The sequence below is a fragment of the Canis aureus genome, chromosome 35 (genome assembly GCF_053574225.1).
Source record: "Canis aureus isolate CA01 chromosome 35, VMU_Caureus_v.1.0, whole genome shotgun sequence".
NCBI lineage: Eukaryota > Metazoa > Chordata > Mammalia > Carnivora > Canidae > Canis > Canis aureus.
This window is the reverse complement of record NC_135645.1, coordinates 26,306,988-26,333,915: the sequence shown is the minus strand read 5'-3', so window position 1 is coordinate 26,333,915 and position 26,928 is coordinate 26,306,988. Positions and strand designations below refer to the sequence as shown.

The 26,928-nt window shown below is 37.0% G+C and overlaps 2 protein-coding genes and 1 long non-coding RNA gene across 3 annotated transcripts; all 3 read left to right on the top strand.

The window, feature by feature from the left end:
• The first annotated feature begins 2,714 nt into the window (after positions 1–2,714).
• On the top strand, positions 2,715–3,638 carry LOC144305269 (olfactory receptor 5AC1-like). The gene has a single exon (XM_077883966.1). It carries the CDS (start codon positions 2,718–2,720, stop codon positions 3,636–3,638), a length of 921 nt encoding a protein of 306 aa, XP_077740092.1. The 5' UTR covers positions 2,715–2,717.
• A 6,259-nt stretch (positions 3,639–9,897) lies between these two features.
• On the top strand, positions 9,898–13,476 carry LOC144305248 (uncharacterized). The gene is made up of 4 exons (XR_013372301.1): positions 9,898–10,035; positions 10,656–10,697; positions 12,900–13,043; positions 13,207–13,476. It is a non-coding gene; the product is annotated as an uncharacterized LOC144305248 (long non-coding RNA).
• Positions 13,477–18,119: 4,643 nt separating this feature from the next.
• Positions 18,120–19,043, top strand: LOC144305233 (olfactory receptor 5AC1-like). The gene has a single exon (XM_077883922.1). It carries the CDS (start codon positions 18,120–18,122, stop codon positions 19,041–19,043), a length of 924 nt encoding a protein of 307 aa, XP_077740048.1.
• Positions 19,044–26,928: the final 7,885 nt, after the last annotated feature.

The following is a 26,928-nucleotide window of genomic DNA, read 5'->3' as shown; positions in this document are numbered from 1 at the left end:
GCAAACAGTTTGAAGATGGGAAGAAATAAATATCTTCCCTTCAAAAATGCATTTTTCAAAGAAAACTAACACGAGATGAATGGTTGCCTTTGACATTTTTGTTCTTGTATCTTAAGAGTTCTCCATGAGAATTTTTCTTATGACAAATCTGCATCTTCTTACAAGAATTGGGTGAGAATAGAGTGCTTTATTTTATTGTTATTATTCTTTCCACCAAAAAAGAGAATATATAATTTTAGTAATGAGAATTTCTCATGGGTTGTCAAAATATTGGAAAATTTTTTTGAGATGATTTATCTATAAAATGGAATGGAAAGGAAGGCTAACTGAACAGCTAAATAAAAATTATGTTCAACTTCTTGAACCCATTGTGGATACAAGGCTATATATTTGTAGAATGAAGATTTGAACTCCTGCTATTATACCATCTATGCTTCACTATCGTGCTATGCAATCCACTGAAGAGCAAAGATGACTTATAGTCTCATAGACTGTGGGCAGAAATGCACCTCATAAAATCTAGTGCTTTACAGATGAGAACCTTAAAACGAAGGTCATAATGTGGCTTAGACACATCACGTAGTAATTTAAAGGCAGAATTGAGACCCAAGCTTTTGAAATTTTGTTACATTTCTGTTAACATTTTCTTTGAAGGACAATCAATTATAGAATCAATCTATTTAATAATTTGAGTCTTGGAAAGTAAAATTCATCCTGGCTTTCACTTTATTGTGGAAACCTCACAGAATCAGGAAGATTTTCCAACAGTTAACAATTAAAGAGTTATGGGACTTTCAAAGAGAGTCTGTGCTCTCTCCTTCCATGTGACTCTTGTTTATTTAGTACTTTTCTGGAAATATGTAGAAAAGACTTCATCACATCTGCCAAGAGCCACACCTCACTGTCAGGTTCTCGGGATAAGAAGGATAATCTGGTACTTGCGGTGACTTGACAGCGGCATGCTCACTTGATGATTACTGTCACTGTGACCTGCCTCTGCTGGTGTTTCTTTATGTCTAAAATCAATCCCAAATTTTCCCTTTTTCCATTGGAGGTGAAAAAAGAACTATGTTCTTCAAAATAGCCTCTCTTTTAAAGGGGAAAAACCCCAGGTGCCTTTTTATAGAAAGTATCCAAATTCTTCCATATATTTTTACTGTTCAAAGATTATTTTCATCAGAACTGAATTTGTCACCAATATTGTTATCCTTTCTTTTGAATTACCAAGTTAGAGCTTTGAGATATTTCAGGCCAGCACAGACTTGGGGAGGGAATCTTCAGCTACATCTATATGGGATTGATGTAGAAGTAAAAATAGGTGTTGGAATGACACCCACTTGGGTGATCTTGTTGTAAAAGCCTGGGAGCTGTGAATCCAAGACTGGTAAATATTCCCTTGGTTATATATTAATCAGCTGCTTATAAATGGGTAGATTCTGCTTTAGATTCTAAGAGAGGGATTTGAATACGTAAAACACATTTTATGTTCAGACTTGTGCATAATTTGTCATTGATGAAATGCACTGTGATGATGAGACTGGGGTTTTTTCTTTTGGGTCTCCACAGGACCTGGCCTTCTCACTTGCTTCCCAGGCTTGTAAAACTCATGGATACATTTTTAGTTTGGGGCTTTTACCCGGCTCAACTGTCTTTATGTTATTCATTGCCTATTACTGTGGTTCATCTTTTCTCATTCGATTTGCCTTTTAAATAGAATTTATAATTTTTACTATTTAAATTGAATACACCTTTCCAAACACTGGTTATTTTATCAACTGTGGTGCCATTTGTAATGTTTCATTCCACCCTGACTTTGCTAGTCCCACTTGCAATCTTGAAAAGAGCAGGAAAAGAAAAATCCTTACAATCATTTTAAAATTTGTGCCTGTGAAATATTAAAGACATTCTTGGTTAACTGGATGATAATTGTCTACATTGGCATGTTTAATGAGAGCTCTCGTATCTATTCCAAATGTGCAAAAAAGCTGGTTACTGTTTTTGTTTCTTCTCCAGTCTTGAAACAGTGGTTATTTTAGTGTCTCAAGTGTACCACAGAATTAGAAGATCTATGTGTGATGGAGCTAAGAATGATAGTGCTGTAAGGCAGGAGCCACTAGATAAATACTTGTTAACTGAATGAATGATTGTGTTCACATATGTTAATTTATTGGGAAAATTAAAGATTCTGTTAGAAATTCGGAGTGGCTTTGAAGAATGTATAATCAGAAGCACCTGTTAGGAATTTGAGATATTGATGCATAAATCAAATAACATAACAGTAATGAACAGAAAATAGCGAAAATAGGATTTTAACTTACTGTCTCAATATTCTACACATTAATGTCTTAGGGAGAATGATATATATCATCAATACCAAAGACATAGTCCAGTTTTTTGCTCAACTGAAAAGATATGAAAGAGTTCATGAGAAAAGGTGAAAATATATTTGAACCTGAACCAGTGTCTCTGTCACTCTTAAAGTAATAATATATATTTAAAAATTCCTTTTAACCAAGATGTACTTCTTGAAATTATCTATAATAAATTTAATACTACAAGTGTGTTTTAAAAAAGAGAAGCTCTAAACTTCAGTATTTCTTGAGTAAAGGCCATCTGAAATAGAGGAATATGCCACATAATACCAGTTTTCATGATCCTTGGTTGATTTTTTTCCTTTACCTATCCTCTCACAGCAGTGATCAGCCCGAGTGCATGTGATGGAGGCAAACAAGACGCAGGTGACTGAGTTTGTTCTCACAGGACTTACAGATCGTCCAGGACTGCAGGTCCCCCTGTTCCTGGTGTTCTTGGTCATCTACCTCACCACCATGGTGGGCAACCTGGCACTGATTTTTCTCATCTGGAAGGACCCCCATCTTCACACACCCATGTACTTATTCCTTGGCAGTTTGGCCCTCGCAGATGCTTGTTCCTCATCTTCTGTGACTCCCAAGATGCTAATGAACTTTTTATCTAAGAATCATATGATATCCCACTTTGAGTGCATCACCCAATTTTATATTTTTGCTTCCAGTGCCACCACAGAGTGTTTCCTCCTGGTAGTGATGGCCTACGACCGTTACGTAGCCATATGCAACCCTTTGCATTATCCAGTGGTGATGTCCAACAGGCTCTGTGCTTGGTTGATAAGTTTGTCTTATGTAATTGGTTTTCTGCATCCCACAATTCATGTAGGATTATTATTTAGATTAACTTTCTGCAGGTCCAATATAATACATCACTTCTACTGTGAAATCTTGCCACTATATACAATTTCTTGCACTGACCCATCTATTAATGCATTGGTGCTTTTTATTTTTGCTGCTTTTATACAGGCTTTTACTTTTATGACCATCATAGTGTCATATACCCGGGTCCTCTTTGCCATCCTGAAAAAGAAGTCCGAAAAGGGCAGGAGCAAAGCCTTCTCCACGTGCAGCGCCCACCTGCTCTCTGTCTCCTTGTTCTATGGCACCCTCTTCTTCATGTATGTGCGTCCTGGGTCTGGCCCAGATCAATATCAGGATAAAATGTATTCACTGTTCTATACGATCATCATCCCCCTGCTAAACCCCTTTATTTATAGCCTAAGAAACAAGGAAGTTTTAGGTGCACTGAGAAAAATTACAAAGAAATAAATATTTCTCCAAAAGCTTTTGTTATTCTTTAGAGTTTACCCTGTTTAAATAAAGCATAATGTGTCCCTGGGTCTTGCACATAGTAGGGCTTTAATATGTACTTGTTAAACAAATGAATAAAGAATTTAGAGTAGATAGACTTGTCTTCATCTTAAGGTCTGGTGATCATCAAAATAATGAGCATGGTAAGGATGGATTTCACTTACATTGTGCTATTGTGGTTTTTATTCCATCCTCAAGGATAAAAGTGAAACAAAAATCTCCAACTTGTAACTTGAATAACCTTTTATGATTCCAGATACACATATTTTAAAACTTTTTGAACTTGTATTCTCTTTTTTTATGAGAGAGAGAGAGAGAGAGAGAGAGAGAGAGAATATGAGTGGGGGACGGTCTGAGGGATAGGGAGAGAGAGATTTTCAAGTAGACTCCCTGCTGAGCATGGAGCCCAGCTCAGGGCTGGATCCCATGAGATTATGACCTAAGGCCAGATCAAGAGTCAGATGCTCAAACAACTGAGTCATTCACACACCCCTGAACTTATATTCTTTTATGGGAAGAATTAGCCTGTGTAAATCCTCTGCTTAAAAACTACTCATGCCCTCCTAGTTTTTGAGCAAGTAAATTTCAAAATTTTGTAGATACAAATATCTTTGATAGATGTTTATAATGATTCAAATGCTATATACACCAAAGTAATACTGTTAGACTAAATATGACAACATAGAGTCCTCATGAGGCATTCAATATGAATATATCTTAAGTTTACAAGTAATTTTGGAAATTAATTTATTATTTACATTGTGTTCATTGAAATATACAAATATTTAGCAATTAAATACTTAAATTAATTACTTTTCCTGCAATATAATGAACATTTCTGAGTTCTTTAAAAATTTCTACTTTTTAATTTATTGAGTAATTTCACTAGCACCTGTTTACAGCAAAAATACACCAGTTGAATACACTCCTCACCCCCACCCCGGAATTGACAATGAGCTGAAATAGTAGGTGTGCTCCATCACCTCATAATTATGTAACTTAAATAGATTTTTTTTGTCCTTACAAAAGTTATCCATATTTTCCATCTGGCTTCCTGACTTTATTACCTATGGATTTGTGAATATTTTAGTGAAAAATAAGAAAAGATATCCCCACATACATGACACATCCCTCTAACCCCTGGCCTAGTATTTTGATTTCAAGATAGAAGTAATTTGTTGCCAAAGCCAGAGGAGGGGCTGACTGGCTTCAGTGCTGTGTGTTTGGGGCTCAGTTTCCGGGTGTAATTCACTAGTAGATTGTTACATTCTCTATGTTTTTGTCAGCATGGGTTGATGTATAGCAGGACTGCCATCTTCCCAGACCCCCTAGAGAAACAGCTACAGGAAGTTCCGTAATCCATGAGGATATTTTTTTTTTTTGCAAATATTAAACCATGAAATTTAAACATCCAATTTTAATATGTTTGTTTTCATGGTATTTAAAGTTGGACAAAGCTAGTACTTGATTTTTAAGAGATTCTTTAAGAGGAGACTTTCTAAATTTATTTATTTCCTTCTTTTCATCAGAGATATACCAGGTTTGGTACTCATCTCTTTTTGAGTTTTTTTTCCTATTATTAGAGGGTCCTACACTTGCTATTCTGTTTCAAGGAGGACATGTGATAAAAGGGGACAAATTCACTTCTTCTGGCCCTGGGAGATTATGAGGGAGACAGAGGATGCCAACAGCAGGGGAAGAATCAGACATGTAGGTTTTAATTTCCCCTTCCAGAGAGGACTGGGGTTTGCGAGGAGGGAGGCAAATTGCTAGTATGAGGTAGTGTGTGCTATATCTATATATCTATATCTATTTATATATTTATATATTTTTAAATTGAAGTTGGATTTGCCAACATATAGTATAACACAGAGTGCTCATCCCATCAAGTGCCCTCCTCAGTGCTCAGCACCCAGTTACCCAATCCTCCTGCCCACCTCCCTTTCCACTACCCTTTGTTCATTTCCCAGAGATAGTGGTCGCTCATGGTTTGTCTCCCTCTCTAATTTTTCCCACTCAATTTCCCTCCTTTACCTTATAATGCCTTTCACTATTTCTTATATCCCGTATGAGTGAAGTTATATAATGATTGTCCTTCTCTGATTGGCTAGTATCTTGTTGAGAATTTTTGCATCCATGTTCATCAGGGATATTGGTCTATAATTCTCCTTTTTGGTGGAGTCTTTGTCTGGTTTTGGAATCAAGATGATGCTGGCCTCATAACATGAGTTTGGAAGTACTCCATCTCTTTCTATCTTTCCGAACAGCTTTAGTAGAATACGTATTATTTCTTCTTTAAACGTTTGATAGAATTCCTCTGGGAAGCCATCTGGCCCTGGACTGTTGTGTCCTGGGAGGTTTTTGATGACTGCTTCAATTTTGTCCCTGGTTATCGGCCTGTTCAGGTTTTCTATTCTTCCTATTCCAGTTTTGGTAATTTATGGTTTCCCGAAATGCATCTGTTTCTTCTAGATTACCTAATTTGATAGCATATAGCTGCTCATAATACATTTTAAAAATCATTTGTATTTCCTTGGTATTGGTTGTTATCTCTCCTCTTTTATTCATGATTTTATTAATTTGAGTCTTTTCTTTTTTTCTTTTTAATAAGCCTGGCTAATGGTTTATCTATCCTGTTAATTATTTCAAAGAACCAACTCCTGGTTTTGTTGATCTGTTCTACAGTTCTTCTGGTCTCTATTTCATGGAGTTCTGCTTAAATCTTTATTATCTCTCTTCTTCTGCTTGGTGTAGGTTTTACTTGCTTTTTTTTCCCCCAATTTTTGAGGGAGGCTTTTATTGTGATGTATTTCCCTCTTAGAACTCCTTTTGCTGTATCCCAAAGATTTTGAATGGTTGTATCTTCATTCTCATTAGTTTCCATGAATGTTTTTAATTCTTTTCTAATTTCCTGGTTGACCCATGCATCTTTTAGTAGGATGTTCTTTAACCTCCATGTGTTTGAGTCTTCCAAGTTTCTTCTTGTGTTTGAGTACTGGTTTCAAAGCATTGTGGTCTGAAAATATGCAGGGGACAATTCTGATCTTTTGGTATCAGTTGAGACCTGATTTGTGACCCAGTATGTGGTCTCTTCTGTAGAAAGTTCCGTGTGCACTTGAGAAGAATGTATTCGATTGCGTTTGGATGTAAAGATCTGTAAATATCTGTGAAATCCATCTGGTCCAGTGTATCATTTAAAGCTCTTGTTTCTTTGGAGGTGTTGTGCTTAGAAAATCTGTCATTTGCAGAAAGCGCCGTGTTGAAGTCTCCCAGTATTAGTGTATTATTATCTAATCTATTATCTATCTATTATCTGTCTTTGCTTTGGTTATTAACTGATTAATATACTTGGCAGCTCTCACATTAGGGGCATAAATCTTCATGATTGTTAGGTCTTCTTATTGGATAGACCCTTTAAGTATGATATAGTGTTCCTCTTCATCTCTTACTACGTACAGTCTTTGGGATAGGCTTTAATTTATCTGATATGAGGATTGTTACTCCAGCTTTCTTTTGAGGACCATTTGAATGGTAAATCGTTCTCCAACCTTTCATTTTCAGGCTGTAGGTGTCCTTAGGTCTAAAATGAGTCTCTTGTAGACAGCAAATAGTTGGGTCTTGCTTTTTTTTTTTAAGATTTTATTCATTTATTTATGAGAGACACACACAGAGAGAGGTAGAGACACAGGCAGAGGGAGAAACAGGCTCCACTGCAGGGACTCCAATGCGGGACTCGATCTTGGGATTCCAGGATCATGCCCTGAGCCTCAGGCAGATGCTCAACCGCTGAGCCACCCAGGCATCTCTTGCTTTTTATCCAGTCAAAAACCCTGAATCTTTTGATGGGATCATTTAGCCCGTTCACATTCAGAGTAACTATTGAAAGATATGAATTTAGTGTCATTGTATTGACTATTCAGTCCCTGTTTCTGTTGTTTATTTCTTTTTTTTTTAATTTTTATTTATTTATGATAGTCACACACACAGAGAGAGAGAGGCAGAGACACAGGCAGAGGGAGAAGCAGGCTCCATGAACCGGGAGCCCAATGTGGGATTCGATCCCAGGTCTCCAGGATCGCGCCCTGGGTCAAAGGCAGGCGCCAAACCGCTGTGCCACCCAGGGATCCCTCTGTTGTTTATTTCTTTGGACTTCCTCTTTCTTTTACAGGATCCCCCTTAATATTTCTTGCAGAGCTGGTTTGGTGGTCATATATTCTTTCAGTTTCTTCCTATTCTGGAAGCTCTTTATCTCTCCTTCTATTCTGAATGAGAGCCTTGCTGGATAAAGTATTCTTGGCTGCATGTACTTCTCATTTAGGACCCTGAATATATCCTGCCAGTACTTTCTGGCCTTCCAGGTCTACGGGGAGGTCTGCTGTTAATCTAATATTTCTCCCCATATAAGTGAGGAATCTCTTGTCTCTCGCTGCTTTAAGGATTTTCTCTTTATCTTTGAAATTTGCAAGTTTCACTATTAAATGTCAAAGTGTTGAATGGTTTTTATTGATTTTTTTTGGTGGGGGGAACCTCTCTATCTCTTGGATCTGAATGCCTGTTTCCCTCACCAAACTAGGAAAGTTCTCATCACAAACCACGATTTGTTCAAATGTACTTTCTGGCCCTCTCTCCCTCTCAATCTCTTCTGGAATCCCAATTATACGTAGATTCTTCTTTCTAATGCTATCATTTATTTCCCTTAGCCTTTCCTCATGGTATCTTAATTGTTTATCTCTTTTTTCCTCAGCTTCCTTCCTTCCCATCAAGTTGTCTTCTATATCACTCACTCTTTCCTCCACCTCATTAACCCTAGCAGTTAGGACATCCAGTTTGGATTGTATCTCATTTAATTTATTTTCAATTTCGGTGTGATTAGATCTAAATTCTGCAGTAACAAAAGCTCTAGAGTCCTTTATGTTTTTTTCCAAAGCCACCAGTAGCTTTATAATTGTGCTTCTGAATTGGCTTTCTGACATTTGAAATTCCATATTCTGTAACTGTGGCAGTGAGTACTGTTTCTGATTCTTCTGTGGTGAATTCTTCCTTTTAGTCATTTTGTTCAGTGCAGAGTGGGTTTATGAGTGGGCTGAGTAAAAAATATCAACCACAACCTAAGTAAATTCCACCCTTGGTGATTCTGATGAGGTCAGAGACCAGAAAAAGAAAAAGAAGATCAAAACAAAATAAAACAAAGGACCACTAGAGTGAAAAACAAATTTTAAAATAAAGTAGTAAAAATAGAAGGCTAAAAACCCCAAGGAAGAAGGAAAAAAGAAAAAGAAAAAAAGTAAAGAGGAAAGAGAAAAAAGAAAAAAAAAAGGAGGGGAACTGGGGGATGGTGGTGAAGAAGTAGTAGTAGAGAGAGAATGTAATCTATCTGAGGAGTCCAAGAGGATGATCCTCTTGGTTGAGTGTATTTTGTTCTGTATGTTAGAAGATGCTCAGTCCCAAATTTATATAAACCAGCAATACTTGTAGAGGGCCCCAGCATTGACCAAAACATAAACAAGGTAAAAGAGAGGGGCAGAATGAGAATGAAGAGAGAATATAGTCTCACAGAATGAACCAGCACAGTATACCACTGGTTCTGGGTGCATGCTGGTCACGTTTTAGAAGGTATTAACTTCCGCCGTTGTAGAACAAAACGAGGCAGAGAAAACAAAAAACACACACAAAAAAGCTATATCTCTTATATCTTCCAAAATTAAATTGAATATGTTGAAGGGAATCTAGAAGTGAAAAATATATCTAAGACGTAATTGTAGAAATATGAAAGTCAAAAAGGAAGAAACTTAAAAATGAAGTGCTGGTAAAATATTGTAGTTAAGATGGGAAAAGAGATAAAATATTGGAAATTTTTAGTCTGATATAAAAACGTGTTGTAATGGAAAAAACGAAAAAAATTTAGAAAAGGGGGGAGACCCTCTAGTTCTATATACTATATTCCCTCGACTTTCCCTTGGTCCTGTAGCTTTCCAGTGCTTCTGGGTCAAGGACTCGCTCTTCCCCTGACCTTCCAGCTGGTCTCTGGGGGAGGGGATGCCGTGCTGACTCTCAGGTGTGTGCACCTAGCGGAGCTGCCCCGCCCCCACCGGTGCCGGGCACAGTGGGAGCTGTTGACCCCGTGAGACCCCTGTTCCCACGCGCCTGGCCCCTCAGATGCTGCCTGAGCCACTGGCGTCTCCCGAGGCCCGGGCCGCGGTGCTCCAACCCTCCTCCCCCGAGGTCTGCGGTTGGCCGTGCGGGGGCCGCTCCTCTTGTAGCGACGCCGGGGCCTGGAGGCTTCCCTGCGATCCCGGCTCTGCCGACTTCCCCGCGGAGCCCTCTTCCCTCCGGGAAGCTCCGGCAGACTGTGAAGGTCCCGGCGGGTGGGGGCTGCGCTTCCAGCCTGGGGCTCTCGCTGCTCCCTTTACCCTGCGCCTTGCGAGCCTCCCCCACTTTAGTCTTTTACTTTTTCTTTCTTTCTTTCTTTTCTTTTCTTTCATTCTTTCTTTCTTTCTCTTTCTTTCTTTCTTTCTTTCTTTCTTTCTTTCTTTCTTTCTTTCCTTCTTCTTTCTTTCTTTCTTTCTTTCTTTCTTTCTTTCTTTCTTTCTCTCTCTCTCTCTCTTCCTTCCTTCCTTCTTCTTCTTCTTCTTCTTCTTCTTCTTCTTCTTCTTCTTCTTCTTTTTCTTTCTTTCTTTCTTTCTTTCTTTCTTTCTTTCTTTCTTTCTTTCTTTCTTCTTTTTCTTTCTTTCTTTCTTTCTTTCTTTCTTTCTTTCTTTCTTCCTTCCTTCCTTCCTTCCTTCCTTCCTTCCTTCCTTCCTTCCTTCCGTTCTTCCTTCCTTTCTTTCTTCTCTTCCTTCCTTTCTTCTCTTCCTTCCTTCCTTCTTTCTTTCCTTTCTTTCATTTCTTTTATTTCTTTATTTCTGCCTTCCTACCTTGTTAGAAATGAAAACTTTTCTCTCTGTAACGTCCAACTATTCCCTGTTTACATCTCAGGTCCAATTCCTAGGTGTTCAGGATGGTTTGAGAGTCATGTGGGTAAGTGGATGGGGGGGTGGGGTTAGGGCCCCGCTGCTCTTCCATCTTGCCCTACCTCCCATAGTGCGTTTTCTGCCTCTGTTTTAACAAATAACCATGAACAGTGGCTTAACACAATACATATTTATGTACACACTACTTCTGTAGTGCAAAAGTCCGACATAAATCTCATTGGATCAAAATCAAGGTGTTATCCGGGTGAATTCTTTTCTGGAAGCTTTGGGTGAGACTTTGTTTCTTCCCTTTTCCTGTTTCTAGAAGCTGCCTTTATCATTGGGCTCATGGGCCCTTCTTGGACCTTTAAAGCCATCAGGGTTGCATCTCTTGTGCTTGTCCTTTATAGTCAGTTTCCCTAGCCCCTGACTCTTGTGCCTCCTCTTCCACTTTAAGGACCGTTGTGATTGCCTCAGATCTTTCCAGGTAATCCAGGATAATCTCCCTATTTTAAGCTCAGCTGATGAACAACTGTAATTCTATCTATGTTATTAATTCCCCTTTTCCATGCAACCTACCATATTCACAGGTTTATTATATTTGTTGGCAATTATTTTACCTATCATAGGTGGCCTTAGAAGAGATGAATTTTTTGCCTAAATTCCCATTTAGGACACTGGAAATAAAAGTTTATTTCTCACTCTGCTCCTTCCACATCTGGCTACATCGAAATGAACTTGGCCCTGCAGAGTGTTCAGGCAGGAGAGCCTTCATGTTTAGCTTTGGAGTCTGCTCCCCATCACTGCATTGCATGGCCAGCACCTGGAAGTTCCTGCAGTGTCTGAGAGTGGCCAGGAGACTCACTCCTGAAAAGACTGGAGAGGATGGGCTGGGGCATGTAGACAGATGGCATAATAGAGACCTGAAGGGGTTACCACACCAAAGAGAGCTGAGAGAGGCAGAAAGCCTTTCAGGATGGCCAAGCCCTGTTCCATTCAAGAGAGACCAGATCATAAGTTCCAACAGGCCTCAACTTTGGCTGCAAAAGCTGAAAAAATGAACAATCCTTAAGAGTGTGAGGATATTAGTAGGACAGAAGGTCTTAGGGACCTTCTTTCTGCTTCCAACAGCTCACACGCTACCTCCTCACTCCCATATTTTCATATAACATGTCAGAAACAAAGATGAAAAATATTTAAATTAATTTCTTTTCTGACATGTAGGGTTTAGTGGATAGTGCCATACCTATTCCATGGATTGCTGAACAAATCATTGACTAGGATTATAGACCCAGGTCACCTCCAGACTAAGTACATGACTTCCTGACAGAAAATGGAAGGTAGCAAGACATGGGACAAGCAATTAAATTCCATTCTTGGACTCTGAATGTTTTAGAGTCACTTTTTCATGAGAATAGCCCAATTCCAACAGTGATACCTCAGTTCATATTTGTGAAGCCTGGGGCATATTTGTGAAGACCATTGTGAGAGAACATGGCCAGAGTCTCTAGCCAAAGGGAATCTGAAGCTTGTCAGGCAGAAGCCCATGACAGTGTGGGAAATCCTGTGAAGTTAGCAAGTGAAGTCATACTGATCTTCCAACAATCAGCTCATCCAGCACCTGTTTTCACTCAAAGCAGACAGATGAGGCATAGATGCGTGTGGGAATGAGCATGTAGGAGAGGAGAACGTACAGAGAAATTGGGGTTGGGATAAAATTCTATACTTTCTGACATCTTATCAGAGACAACTGCCAAACCTCCAGATATTTCTGACCCACTCTATATTTACGCCTACACAATGATAGGCTTGCTGGCCACATAGCTGAGATTTCCTGGAATAGAGACAGGCTAAATACTGGGGATGGGGGCAGCTTCCAAACAAGAGAAAAGACTTTCATCCAATATCCAGTTTTTCTTAGCCAAACTTTGACAATCTGGACATAGTCAGAAAATCAGATTAAGGATAGAGGTCTTCTTATAAGTGGTTAGGTCCCTCAAAAAGAGTAAGTCTTTTGACTGGACTAAAATTTACTAAGAAGAGAATGTAATGGATTAAAAGGATGTAAGGAATATTTATTTGGGTGACACTTTTGTAGAATAGCAGGCATGTTTGTTTATATTGACAATATTATGTTGATAAAGACTCTGGATACCTTTGCAAAGTTCATGTTCTCCACAGGATGACAGACAAATTCTACAAAAATTGTATATTGGCGTGCGTAATTGTAACATGTGGCAAAATACTAAACAAAATTCTTGGTTTCCAGACAAAGAACAGCTACAGCTGGAGACTATAGAGTATCAACTGAGATTCTGGCTTTTTCTTGGAATACGGGCTAGATGGGAATTGGGTTTGCTTCCCTTGGGAAGATGCTGAAAACACTGTCTACATGGGAAGGAGGGTAAAACAGGTAAATAAGAATCAGACACTGTAGTAAAATCAGTAGAAGAAATGAACTAAATCTGTTTCCTTTTCATTCTGCATACACAGCCTCCCTTTTCAGTTGACTATAGTGATATGATTGAGTTTAGCATTGAAAGTGATGTATATCATTTACATTTCTGGCTCATAAGCACCTCACATTTGGAATCCCCTGTGAACTTTCTCCTTCTCTCTTGATCCAAAAGAAAACATAAACCTGGAAGGAAGTCATGTGTGGAAAATGCTTGAGTGACAAGTTGGAAAGAGCTTGGACTCTGAATCATCAAAAGGAATAAATATTTGTTCAGTTAAGCACATGTGCCTATATTTATAGAGAACTAAATTTCTGTTGTGTTGATCCACTGAAATACTGGCTGTTATTTGTAAGTTCAATTGGGGTTACTGTAAATAATATATACATGTAATGCAATAAACCTCTTCAATTATATACAGTTATTTATTGGGTCTTTTTTCTCAGTGTTGGGACATAGATGTTTAGGCTTACCAATTTTGGTTATTACTCTATGTGGAATGAGAAGTTATTTATACACGTCAAGTGGGAAGAGTGTGTGTGTATGGGATGATGGTGAAATGGTGTACATTTTATAAAAAAATCAGTCTGATGTTAGTGTGGAAAATGGACTGGATGACTGTGTTAGCAGATGCAGATAGGGTAGTTAGGAAGTTATTTAATAAGTCCAGGTATTATGATGAAGGCATTATGGGTTTTAGGATTAACTGCACAAATAGAAAGAGATAGTTGGATTTAGGGCATCTTCAGTACATTAAATCTAGAGGCAATGGCCAAGAAAATGGAATTGAGGGAGAAGTCAGTTTTACAAATACGTCCCTGACTTATGGTGTGTACAAATATTTGTTTGGTGACCCTGTTCCCTGAGACAGGGAATATTGGAAGAATAGCAGGTTTGGGGATGGAATAGAGAAAGATTTTAATTTCAGATTTGGACATGTTAATTCTAATGTACCTTTGGGATTACCAAGTGGGCAAGTAAATATTTGCATAGTGGGACCATTAAAAGAGGAAGGAAAACAAGCTTATTCTAAACGCCATTCAGTGACACTTTAGACACATGCCCCTATCATGAACCCTGTTGACACAACGTGTAGTTTTAATTGTTATAAGTAGCTGCATGTAGATGATTTGATGATTAGCTCACAAAGCCCGGTAGAACAACTTTGACTTCATCCCACTGGGAATCCTTTGGACGTATTAAGGGAATTTCAGAATTTTTTAAATAATAGATTTGCAGATAGAGGGAAGAAATGCTATCTCCCTCCAGTTTGGAGTTTCCAAGGAAAATCAATGCAAAAATGATTCTGCTTCATTTCTGTACCTTTCGTGTTACTTCGAGAAAACATTTCTAATGATTTACAAGAAGTAAGTGAGAGTGCAGAGACTTTTGTAATTTTTGTTAATATAGTGTTGTAATTTGTCTGTCTGATAACAAACAGCTAAGTAAGAAATGAACATCCTAGACAGACTTTTTTTCTTTTTAACTCTAGACAGACAGAAGTAAATGTCTGTCTGGACATGTATATTTCAGTTAGAATTTTTACTCTGTAGATGACAGATTTGGGGGAAAGTTTTTAAATAATAAACTTTGATTAACAGAAGAATGAAAAATAGAAAAATTCAATAATGATGAGAAGAAAAATTCAGAGTTCATTTCATAATGTGAAGTTTGTTTAAATGAAACATAAGCTATGCAGCTCAAATTTAGCTTATTTGCAATTTTTTTCAGACTGGGAAATTCTGGCTTAAGCTTGTGTCTGCATAAAACAATAAAAATTCCTTAATTTTATGAAATCATGAGAATATGGGCTGAAGTCACTGATGCTAACTTCAAAATGCTCCTTGTCTCATTTATCATATAACTCTTGAGACAAAATTCATAGAGATTACTAATTTTTGGTCAAGTCAAAAACTGTAGGAACTAAAACTAGGAAAAACAAATATTTGATTATTTGAGGTTATAAAGAAAGTTGGGCCAGTTTATGCAGAGGAAAAATGTCTTAAATTCTTAATTTTCCATTAATATTTTCATCAGTGCTGTACATTTTAGGACTCCCTGTGGGTATACATTCAAAAGTAAAAATTACAAAGCTCATAGATTCTTCCTTTATTTTCAGTGAAGATAGAAAAATATCTCATGATCTTCTCTTATGCTGATCACTGATTCTTTGAAAAAAAGCCTTTGTTTCTATTCTACATTAGACACATTAGACAAAACTCAGCTTTTCTAATATACTCTCATGGCAAGAAAAATTTGTGTTCCATCAATATTGAAAAATGTGACTGTAAAATTATGAAAATTTTTTTCATGCAAGAAAATACCATAACAATTTATATACCTGAATATATATTTTTTCTTTTGATGATAATCCGAAACGATCTATATCCCCTGGAAAATTCCTTTTTAGAGTTCTTTCAGAGACTACCCATAAATCATGAAAAAAAAAATCAATGTCATTTCTTCATGCAAACACCAAAGGGTAAATTTGTGACTAAAGAATAAGTATGCAGAAATAAATTTAATAAAAAATTACTAAAATTGCAAAAAAAAAAGCACCCCACAACCTTCTAAAAAACTCTTGTTCTATTTGAATCCCTATCTTATACAGTTACAGATAACTTTGGGATATTAAAAAAAATTGTATCTACTCTCAATGGTTAAAAGTTGGTTCCCACTGACAATTTCCGAAAGAAAATTCTAATTTCCTGAAGCCTATTTCTGCCTTTAACTGATATTTTGTGCAAAATTAAGAGATGATTGCATCCTAATTTTACAGTGGGTTTTTCAGTGATGAAACATCTTGTAAAAGAAAACAATAGGATTTCATCATTCTTATTCTTTTCTCCAGTATTAACATGTTGGAGACTATTCTTCTGCACATTTCTTTATGGACATGGTCTATAGAAATATACATACAAATTAATTACATAATTTTATGTGAAAGAGATCATAGTACATATGGTGCTGTTCTCATAGAACTTTCATTTTGACTTTTCTCTTTTCCTCTTCTCTGTTTCACTCATTTTTACCTCTACCTCCTATTCCAGAAAAGCCAGGGCTATGAATTTAATTTCTATTATCCACACTTCTCCCCATGTAAAAGATTTAGAAATACTTGCTTATTTTATAGTAATGAAATCTTATTTACACTTCTCTGCATCATATTATTCTCAGGTAAATAAATGTGAAAATTCCCAAATCAAGTGAAATAACTCTTTTTTTCATAGCTGAATTATATTACAAAATATGAATGTACATAACCATGATTTATTTAACCATCTTACTGTAGATGCATCTGGTCTTTGCCACCTTGAAAAATAATGCATTGGATTTCTTTGTATATTTATCTTCATGTACTTGTGCTTTTATTTCTGGGATATATGTAAGGCAAAATGGTAAATCAAAGGGTATGTGCATTTTTTAAAGATTTAAATGGGATCATATAAAATTGCTTTGTGAAAAGGGCTGTTCCAATTCCTATTTCCACAAGTAACAAGGAAGGAGCACTTTTCATGTCAGCCAGCAATTTCTTTATTCATTTTAATTTCTGCTAATCTGATATGTGAGAAAGGAAGTATCTGTGTATGTGTGTGTGTGTGTGTGTGTGTGTGAGTACACCAGCACTTGCACATGTGTGTATATTTGCACCACATAGAAAACTAGGCATCTTTTCATTTTATTTATTGGTCATTTTGATTCATTCATTTGTAAAATTGCTTGTTCATATCCTTTATGCATTCTTCTCTTAGTTTGTCTTTTTCTTATCTATTTTTGCTATTTTTATATTACATATTATATTATATGATATATGTCTATATCTTTCATTTATATGGTAAAATATATTTCCCAACCTGTGATATGCCCCCTGGCTCCGTTCAGTACTCTTACTATTCATTAAAATTATAGAGTAGCTCTGCTTAGTACTGGCCTTCTTCTCTTGGATAAGAATTTCTCTAATTTCTATGTTATATTGTTGTCTCCTAAATTTCTTAGAAAATAGCTATGCTGTAAGGTAGGAGCCTAAACTTATTTATATCCAGACAGATAGCCAGCAGTGGCAGCACAATCCATTAAATCCATCGCCTTCTTCCTACCAAACTGAAACATCATATTTGTCTTATGCCACATTCCTGTATACAGTGGAATCTATTTCTGAGCTGGCTGCCCGTTATTGCACTGTTCTTCTTTTCTATTCTTCTGCCACTATTTGAATATTTTGATTGTTATGTCTTTATGTTATAGTTCAAAAGAAATTATTGTGCTCTTGACTGTTCTTACTATTTATATGTTTCTTGAGTAAAATGGGAAATTTCTTCTTTCATATAAAATTTTTAAAGATTTTATTTATTTGAGAGAGAGAGAGAGAGAGAGAGTGCATGAACAGGATGGTGGTATGGGGAGAGGGAGAAGCAGACTCCCCACTGAGCAGGGAGCCCACATGGGGCTCCATTACGGGACCCTGGGGTCAGGAGCCGAGGTGAAGGCAGGCACTTAACCGACTGAGCCACCCAGGCACCCCTCTTTCATACAAATTTTAAGACCATATATACTTTCTAAAACCTCTGCTGGATTGAAAAGGGTTTGTACTAAATTTTCTTGTTACTTTAGGTAAACTTCATTCTAAAACTTTTTATCCTGGGAAAATTTTGAATGGATATTAAAGTAGACATATAAAGGTAAAAATCTGAAGATTGCTGATTACATGAAAAGCACCTTTTAGGGCAGCCCCGGTGGCTCAGTGGTTTAGCTCCACCTTCAGCATGGAGTGTGATCCTGGAGACCCAGGATCGAGTCCCACGTCGGGCTCCCTGCATGGAGCCTGCTTCTCCCCCCGCCTGTGTCTCTGCCTCTCTCTCTCTCTCTCCGTGTCTCTTATGAATAAATAAATAAAATATTTTTTAAAAATATCTTAAAAAAAAGAAAAGCATCTTTTAGAAATACATCGGTTACACAAAAATACACTGTTTTTATGATTTTTGGTAACTGTTTCCACACTTTTTTCTCTTATTTACTGTCTGGCCAGATCAATTATGGCAGAAGAAAACAAGACACAGATGATTGAGTTCGTTCTCACAGGACTTACAGGTCATCCAGGGCCGCAGGTCCCCCTCTTCCTGGTGTTCTTGGTCATCTACCTCATCACCATGGTGGGCAACCTTGGTCTGGTTGCTCTCATCAGGAAAGACCCCCACCTGCACACCCCCATGTACTTATTCCTTGGCAGTTTGGCCTTTGCAGATGCTTGTACTTCATCCTCTGTGACTCCCAGGATGCTTATAAATTTTTTATCGAAGAATCATGTGATATCACTTTTTGACTGTATGGCTCAATTTTACATTTTTGGTTCCAGTGCCACCACAGAGTGTTTCCTCCTGGTAGTGATGGCCTATGACCGCTATGTAGCCATATGCAACCCTTTGCTTTATCCAGTCATGATGTCCAATAACCTTTGTACTCAGTTGATCGGAGTCTCATATTTTGTTGGTTTTCTACACTCAGCAATTCACGTGGGTTTGTTATTTAGGTTAACTTTCTGCAGGTCCAATGAAATACATTCTTTCTACTGTGAAATTTTACAACTCTTCAAAATTTCTTGTACCGATCCTACAGTTAACACACTTCTGGTTTTAATTTTTTCGGCCTTCATACAAATCTTTACGTTTATGACCATCATGGTTTCTTATACCTGTGTCCTCTTTGCCATCCTGAAAAAGAAGTCTGAAAAGGGCAGGAGTAAAGCCTTCTCCACGTGCAGCGCCCACTTGCTCTCTGTCTCCTTGTTCTATGGCACCCTCTTCTTCATGTATGTGCGTCCTGGGTCTGGCCACACTGAAGATGATGACAAAATGTATTCTTTATTTTACACAATAATAATTCCTCTGCTAAATCCTTTTATTTACAGCCTGAGGAACAAAGAGGTTATAGATGCTTTGAGAAGAATAATTAAGAAATAAATTGATGCCAATTTTCAAGATGTGTTTCTTTTGTCTTCTGCTAAAAAAAGCCCTGAGTCCTATAGGTAAGCCACAAGTGCCATTCCACCAGAAAGCTAATGGTCAGGGGAGTCCATAAGCTCTGTGTGAAGCATCCCAGCTTCCCATTATGCCTTCTTGGATATGAATCCAGTGAAAGCTTGGGAAGATTACCTATACAACTAGCTTATTTAGAAACACTGTGCCTTATTTTTATCTGAGCATTTAGCATTTAGCTTTTGCACATTAGTTTTTTTCTAGGGCCTTCCAAAATTCCAGATAGAAACAGACATCAGGGTGAGAAATAGCTGTAAAAGAGGTGGCCTATATGGGGAGTCATTTAGTTCATGGATGAGCCCAGCCCATTGCTCTGGACCTGCAAGCTAATAAGGCTCTACTGTTTCCTTCCATACACAGTAACCCTAAGTGACTGATAAAATAAAATCCTGCTTCTTGGCAGAATATTTTCTGAGAAGAAACATACTGTTTCATGATAAATTTAGGGAAAAAATGAAAAATTCTAAAGAAATTCATGGATGTTAAGAAAATGAAAGCTGGCATGAATTAAAGAATGAAGCATCAAAATTAACTACAGCTCATAACTGTAACTCCACACGCTGTTGTTATCAGGGATACTGCATGCAGCATGATATTCAATAATTTATAAGTTAAGTAATATTTGAGTACAATAAAAAGCAATTTTGGTGATCAGCCTTGTGGTTGCATTACTATTCCCATAAGTTTTAGGAGGAGCCAACTAGGGAAAGGCAGGAGCCTGGATCAGAGACAAGAACCTGACTTTGCATTTAGAGTATGGGTGAAAACTGTCAGTGACTTCTCTCCCACTAATTAACTAATTATCAACCAGTCGAAAGATAGATATATTCTAATTTATTTTAGAATTATATAGACATTTCTGATATTTCCCACTCATTTTTTCTCCCTTCCCATTTATTCCCTTTCACTATTTTTTATATTCCCCAAATGAATGAGATCATATAGAGACTCCTAACTCTGGGAAAAGAACAAGGGGTAGTGGAAGGGGAGGTGGGTGGGGGGTGGGGGTGACTGGGTGATGGGCACTGAGGGGGGAACTTGATGAGATGAGCACTGGGTGTTATTCTATATGTTGGCAAACTGAACACCAATAAAAAATAAATTTATAAAAAAAGAATTATATAGACATAGGTGATTCAATTCCTCTTTTGGCAAAACAATTATATTCCTTGAACAATTTGGTTTTGTTTTCTTTTCTTTTTTTTGAGCATATTCACTTAGGAAAAACAAAATGAGAATTAAGTTTAAGTTGTAGAAGAATGAAAATATGCCTGTTGTTCTAATATTTTTAAAACACTTTGTTATTTTATTTACTTGAGAGAGAGAGAGAGAGAGAGAGAACAAGCTGGGGGAGGGGCAGAGGGAGAGAGACAAGCAGGCTCCCCGGTGAGCAGGGAGCCAGACCTGGGGCTGGATCCCAGGACCCTGAGATCATGACCTGAGCTGAAGGCAGACACTTTAACCAACGGAGCCACCCTAAAATGCTTTAGATCTTGTCAATAGTTCCAACAAATATACTAAACATATTATCTAAAAATGTAGGCATGTAATAAATATCTCTTATCATTTAAATTTATTTATCTCTCACATAAACATTATTGGAAAAAGTTAACTTGTTTGTACGGTCATAACTTCAATTGGTCCTCAATAACAAAATTACTTTAAAAATCCCACATGATTAAGATTATTCTCCTTAAAAACCCTCTGTACTTGTAGGGATTTTCAGAAATTTTACAGTATTTCTGACTCATTTTACAATCACCGTAAACTAAGTCTGTTTCTTTTTTTTTTAAATAAATTTATTTTTTATTGGTGTTCAATTTACCAACATACAGAATAACACCCAGTGCTCCTCCCATCAAGTGCCCCCCTCAGTGCCCGTCACCCATTCACCCCCACCCCCCGCCCTCCTCCCTTTCCACCACCCCTAGTTCATTTCCCAGAGTTAGGAGTCTTTATGTTCTGTCTCCCTTTCTGATATTTCCCACACATTTCTTCTCCCTTCCCTTATATTCCCTTTCACTATTATTTATATTCCCCAAATGAATGAGAACATATAATGTTTGTCCTTCTCCGATTGACTTACTTCACTCAGCATAATACCCTCCAGTTCCATCCACGTTGAAGCAAATGGTGGGTCATATTAATTTTCTCTTTGAGTAAAACTTTTCTTGTATAATTTACTACTGGTCTTTCAAAAGCAAACCCTAAATACTTTTTTTTATTATTTATGTAAGTGTAAATATACTCATTTTTTGAGGTACATGAAACATGTTTTATTTGAGGTATCTTTTTAAAAAAGATTTTATTTATTTATTCATAAGAGACACAGAGAGAGGCAGAGATACAGGCAAAGGGAGAAGCAGGCTCCATTCAGGAACTCCAGGATCATGCCCTAAGCCGAAGGCCGATGCTTAACCACTGAGCCACCCAGATGTCCCTGAAATATATTCAAAAAGAACTATATGCTATGGTATTTACACTCCTTTATTGTCTTTATAATTGCACAGGTAATATATGATTTTATCAGAATTATTTTCAATAATTTCCGAGGTATTATATTACTTTGGAAATAAAGGATTAAGAGTTGAACTGTAATGTTTTATTCCGGTTTGAGGGCCCTCTAAGAATTTGACATTTATAGTGGAAGGCAAATTTTGGTATAAATCTTATCGATGGACTTGTGGTTATATAGTGTCAAACATCTAGGATTTAGCAAAATGGATTGGTTAGTAAGCAAAGGCAAACAGGGAAAATGGCTAGAAACATTGCTTACTGGTTATTAGTAGCATTAACAAAATGGAAATTCTATCAGAAGGACACAAAGGAGTAGACTGACTCAGGAGACATGAGACAAATATATAAAATAGAAGATGAGTCATGAGGGTTTTTTGCTTAGCAGATATTATTTTTATCTAGAAGCCAACATATTCACTATCCATGAGAATGGAGGGCAAGACCAGGTAACCATGGAAATGGGAGGGTACTGTTAAATAATTTGGACATCTTTCCAACAAATAAACACTAGAAACTTGATGAGTTTTTGTTAGTCCAGATACTCAGATCACATGATCAAGGGAGTGGTATTTCTTTTTCTTTTTTTCTTTTTTCTCTTTCTTTCTTTTTTCTTTCTTTCTTTCTTTCTTTTCTTTCTTTCTTTCTTTCTTTCTTTCTTTCTTTCTTTCTTTCTTTCTTTCTTTCTTTCTTTCTTTCTTTCTTTCTTTTTGGTATTTCAATGATAGAGAATCCACTGAGTCTGAATGGAGAGAATTAAATGGCCTTACGAGTATGGACTGTAGTACATATTTTCATTCCAAATAATGATACTACCATTGTTAAGGTAGAAATTTAACAAGCTTACACCAAAAAGGGTGCCTGCCCAATTTTTTTCACCTAATATAAGATACATACACCTATATAAAAGATCCCTGTAGAAATAAATGGTAGTAGAAAAGTTCTAAATGCAGGTGCCTTAGATTATATATAGAAAACAGTAATATCAGTCCTAATGAAAAATGTCTGTATGCAAACTCTGATAAATTCAATGGTAAGGACCTGGGCACCTGGGGCACCTGGGTGGCTCAGTGACTAAGCGTCTGCCTTTGGCTCAGGTCATGATCCTGGGGTCCTGGAATCGAGTCCCGCATCAGGCTCCCTGTAGGGAGCCTGCTTCTCCTTCTGCCTATGTCTCTGGTTCTCTCTGTGTGTCTTTCATGAATAAATAGATAAAATCTTTTTAAAAAGGACAATTCATTACGCCTGGTACCATTAAACAATCTTGTAAGAGAATAAAATGGTTTGCAGACAGCTAACCAAATTTGTTAGCAAGCTCCTTCTGTTGGGTCTCAGTGAGAAAAAAAAATTATCTTTTTTTGAAAAGAAAGAAATAACCAATGATGGCACAGTTGCATGGAACTATTTTGGTACCTCATGAAAATTGGATGAAAAAGAAATAAATTGGCAAAGGTGCTATATAAAATTTGATGGTGATTACTAGCTGGGAGGTGGAAAACACCTGGTAGTTTGGGCAACTGCACTTGCCTTGCTGAAAAGAACCAGATAGATTTGTTGTATTTCTTCTTGTGTGGGATACGTCAAGGGGTACTGGTAAAATAAAGTGAATGAGCAAGGTGCCAGGATACTCCATTTGTTAAGGCAGTAGAATGAGCAAAATATCAGCAGGGAAATCCAAAGATGAATAACCGGTCAAAGTTGAATGGCTTTGCGGTAGTGAACAGAATTTTCTGGGATTACCAGAAACTGAATCATGGTATGTGATGACATCAGCAAGAGACAGGAGGACAACATTGGGGGGCCACAGATAAAACTTTGAGGATAATGTGATGCTATAGTAGTAGGTACCAGAGTTTTATTAAATTACAAATTTGTGATTATTTTTTTAAAGAACCTCCAAACTGTTTTCTATAGCAGCTGTAGTGCCAATTCACATTCACATCAACCATGCACAAAGGGTTCTTTTTTCTTCACATGCTGATCAACACTTGCTTATTGGATAACAGCCATTCCAACAGATCTGAGGTGATATTACATTGTGGCTTTGATTTGCATTTTTCTGATGATTAGTGATATTGAGCATCTTTTCATGTAGATATTGGTCATTTGGAGTATTCTTTGAAAAAAATTTCTTTAAGGTTCTCTGTCTATTTCTAAATTGGATTGCTTGAGTATTTTTGCTAAGTTATATGAGCTTTTTATATATTTTGGATACTAACTCCTTCTCAAATATATGGTTTTCCAATACCTTTGCTTTTGTTTGTTGCCTTTGCTACTGTAGTCAACTCCAAAAAATTATTGCCAAGACTAATGTCAAGGAGCTCACCCTCTATGTTTTCTTCTAGGATTTTTATGGATTCAGGTCTTACATCCAAGTCCTTATTCTTGCTTTGAGCTAATTTTGTGTATGGCATAAATACATAAATATAGTGGTCCTCTTTCATTCTTTTGCACATGGCTATCCAGTTTTCTCAACACTATTTATTAAAGAGATTTCTTTTCCCTATTGCATATTCTTGCTCCTTTGTAGTAAATTAATTGACCATATATGCATAGTTTTTATACTTTTTAACTTTTTTTTTAAAGTAGGCTTCATGCCCAGCATAGAGGCCCCACATGGGGCTTGAACTCAAAACCCTGAGATCAAGACCTGAGCTGAAATCAAGAGTCAGACTTAACTGACTGAGCCACCGAGGTGTCATGGTTTTTACATTTTTTTAACACATCAATTTCTACAATATTTGATGGACAAAAATAGACAAACTAAAACTGCAACAAACACCAGGAATTATATCATTCTTTCCCCTCATTATTCATTATTGCTTAAAATTCTTGTAGATGTTGAATAGAAGCTTTCAACTATATATGTAATTTTCACTAAGTTAAATTGAACTTTTTGTCCATTCAGTCCATTTCTAGTTGTATTATACAAACTAGAGAGTTTATTTAATTTTTTAAAAGATTTTTATTTATTTATTCACGAGAAAGGCAGAGACACAGGCAGAGAGAGAAGCAGTCTCCTTGCAGAGAGTCGGATGCAGGACTGGATCCCTGGACCCTGTGATCATGCCCTGAGCTGAAGGTAGATGCGCAACCACCGAGCCACCCAGGCTTCCCACAAACTAGAGAGTTTAAAGACAATTTCCCAAAGTATATTTTCATGCAGAGGATTAATGTCCCGATAATTTACATTTTAATTTAGGTTTATATGTGAACCAACAAATCCTATATTTCAGTATCAGTGTGGAAATGAGATTGAAATCATGTTTAGGGGCACTTGGGGACTCAGGCATGGCGTCTGCTTCTCTCCCTCTCTGTTTGCCCCTTTCCCCGCTGTACTCTTTCTAAAATAAATAAATATTTAGCAAGTAAAATAGTATTTAATAAATAGTATTATATCAGTTAATATTATGATGCCATAATTAATAATTCTATTTCATATTAATGCTACAAAAGTTTCCATTTTATTAGAGTCCAATATATCAATTTTTTAATTGGTCACTTCATATTGTATCATCTGAGAAACCTAAACCTTACAGTGAGGTCAAGAAGATTTTCTCCTGTGTATTTTTTCTACAATTTTTAGAGTTTTAGTTTGAACATTTAGCTTTAAGAATTATTCCAATTTACTTTTTGTTTATGGGATGAGTTAAGTGTTGAGGTTCATTTTTTACACAGATAATCAGTTTTTAAAAATCCTAGTTTTTGAAAAACTTCTCTCTTCTCTCATTGAATTACACTGGTACTCTTGAAAAAAATCAACTGACCATATATATCAGTCAGAATTCTCCAGAGAAGCAGAACCAATAAAGATATTTATTTTAAGGATTGTGGGGACTGGCATGTCTGAAACTCACAGGGCAGGTTGGAAACCAGGGAGTATTTCTATAGTGCCGTCTTGAGGAAGACTTTCTTCATCTCCAGGAAACATCAAGGCCTTCTAGGGACTGAATGAGGCACACTAACATTATTGACAATAATCTCCTTTGACTATAAATGTTATTACATCTACAAAATACTTTCACAGAAACATCTAGACTAGCATTTACCTAAACATCACAGGGCTCACCTCATATGTTCTTAGGTATCACAGCAGTTCTCTGCTCCCTTTTGTCTGTCTGACACAATTTTTTGTATATTTGTTCAGCTTTCTAGCTATGTGTAGTGGAAGCTCAAGGCCCACAGCAACCAGTTTTTCACTGAGGAAAAACTGAAATAGAAGACACTGTTTTCTATCATTTCTTATCTCTGGATAAAATCTCCTAGTACTTTCTTTTCTGGATACAAGATGGAATCTACATTTCTTTTTTTTTTTTAATAATAAATTTATTTTTTATTGGTGTTCAATTTGCCAACATACAGAATAACACCCAGTGCTCATCCCGTCAAGTGCCCCCCTAAGTGCCCGCTACCCAGTCACCCCCACCCCCCGCCCTCCTCCCCTTCCACCACCCCTAGTTCGTTTCCCAGAGTTAGGAGTCTCTCATGTTCTGTCTCCCTTTCTGATATTTCCTACCCATTTCTTCTCCCTTCTCCTCTATTCTCTTTCACTATTATTTATATTCCCCAAATGAATGAGACCATATAATGTTTGTCCTTCTCCAATTGACTTATTTCACTCAGCATAATACCCTCCAGTTCCATCCACGTCGAAGCAAATGGTGGGTATTTGTCGTTTCTAATGGCTGAGGAATATTCCATTGTATACATAAACCACATCTTCTTTATCCATTCATCTTTCGATGGACACCGAGGCTCCTTCCACAGTTTGGCTACATTTCTTAGCATAGTGTGAAGATCCATAAAGGAACTAAGCAATATTCTGCATTCTTGCATTAAATAATTTACTTTTTCCTGTGACTATTGCTCCCTTCTTCCTCAAATGGAAGGTCTTTCTTCATCTTTCATTTCTAAAGTATTTCCTTTATAATTCTAAAAAGCTTGATCATCCCAAAAGTGTGCAGTTGCTTCTGCACATATGTGAATAATAATAATAATTCTATTTCATATTAATATGAAATAATATAGTTCAATAAATTAGTTCAATCATTCATGTATTTGTTCAAGAAAACTTATGAAACATCTAATTGATAAGTTTAACCACTTGCTATTATTTTCAAAGAACTGACAGTCTAGAGAAAGAAATGCACTGTCAAGATGGTGACTGTAAAAGAGAATGAAAGTGGCATAAAAGAAGGATGAGGAGGGGTGCCTGGCTGGCTCAGTCGGTGGAGCATGTGACTCTTGATCTCAGGGTTGTGAATTCAATCCCCATGTTGGGCATAGAGATTACTTA

Bases quoted from the DNA above. Each gene is read 5' to 3' on its own strand.
- LOC144305269 (XM_077883966.1), top strand. From the start codon at position 2,718: ATGGAGGCAAACAAGACGCAGGTGACTGAGTTTGTTCTCACAGGACTT.
- LOC144305233 (XM_077883922.1), top strand. From the start codon at position 18,120: ATGGCAGAAGAAAACAAGACACAGATGATTGAGTTCGTTCTCACAGGA.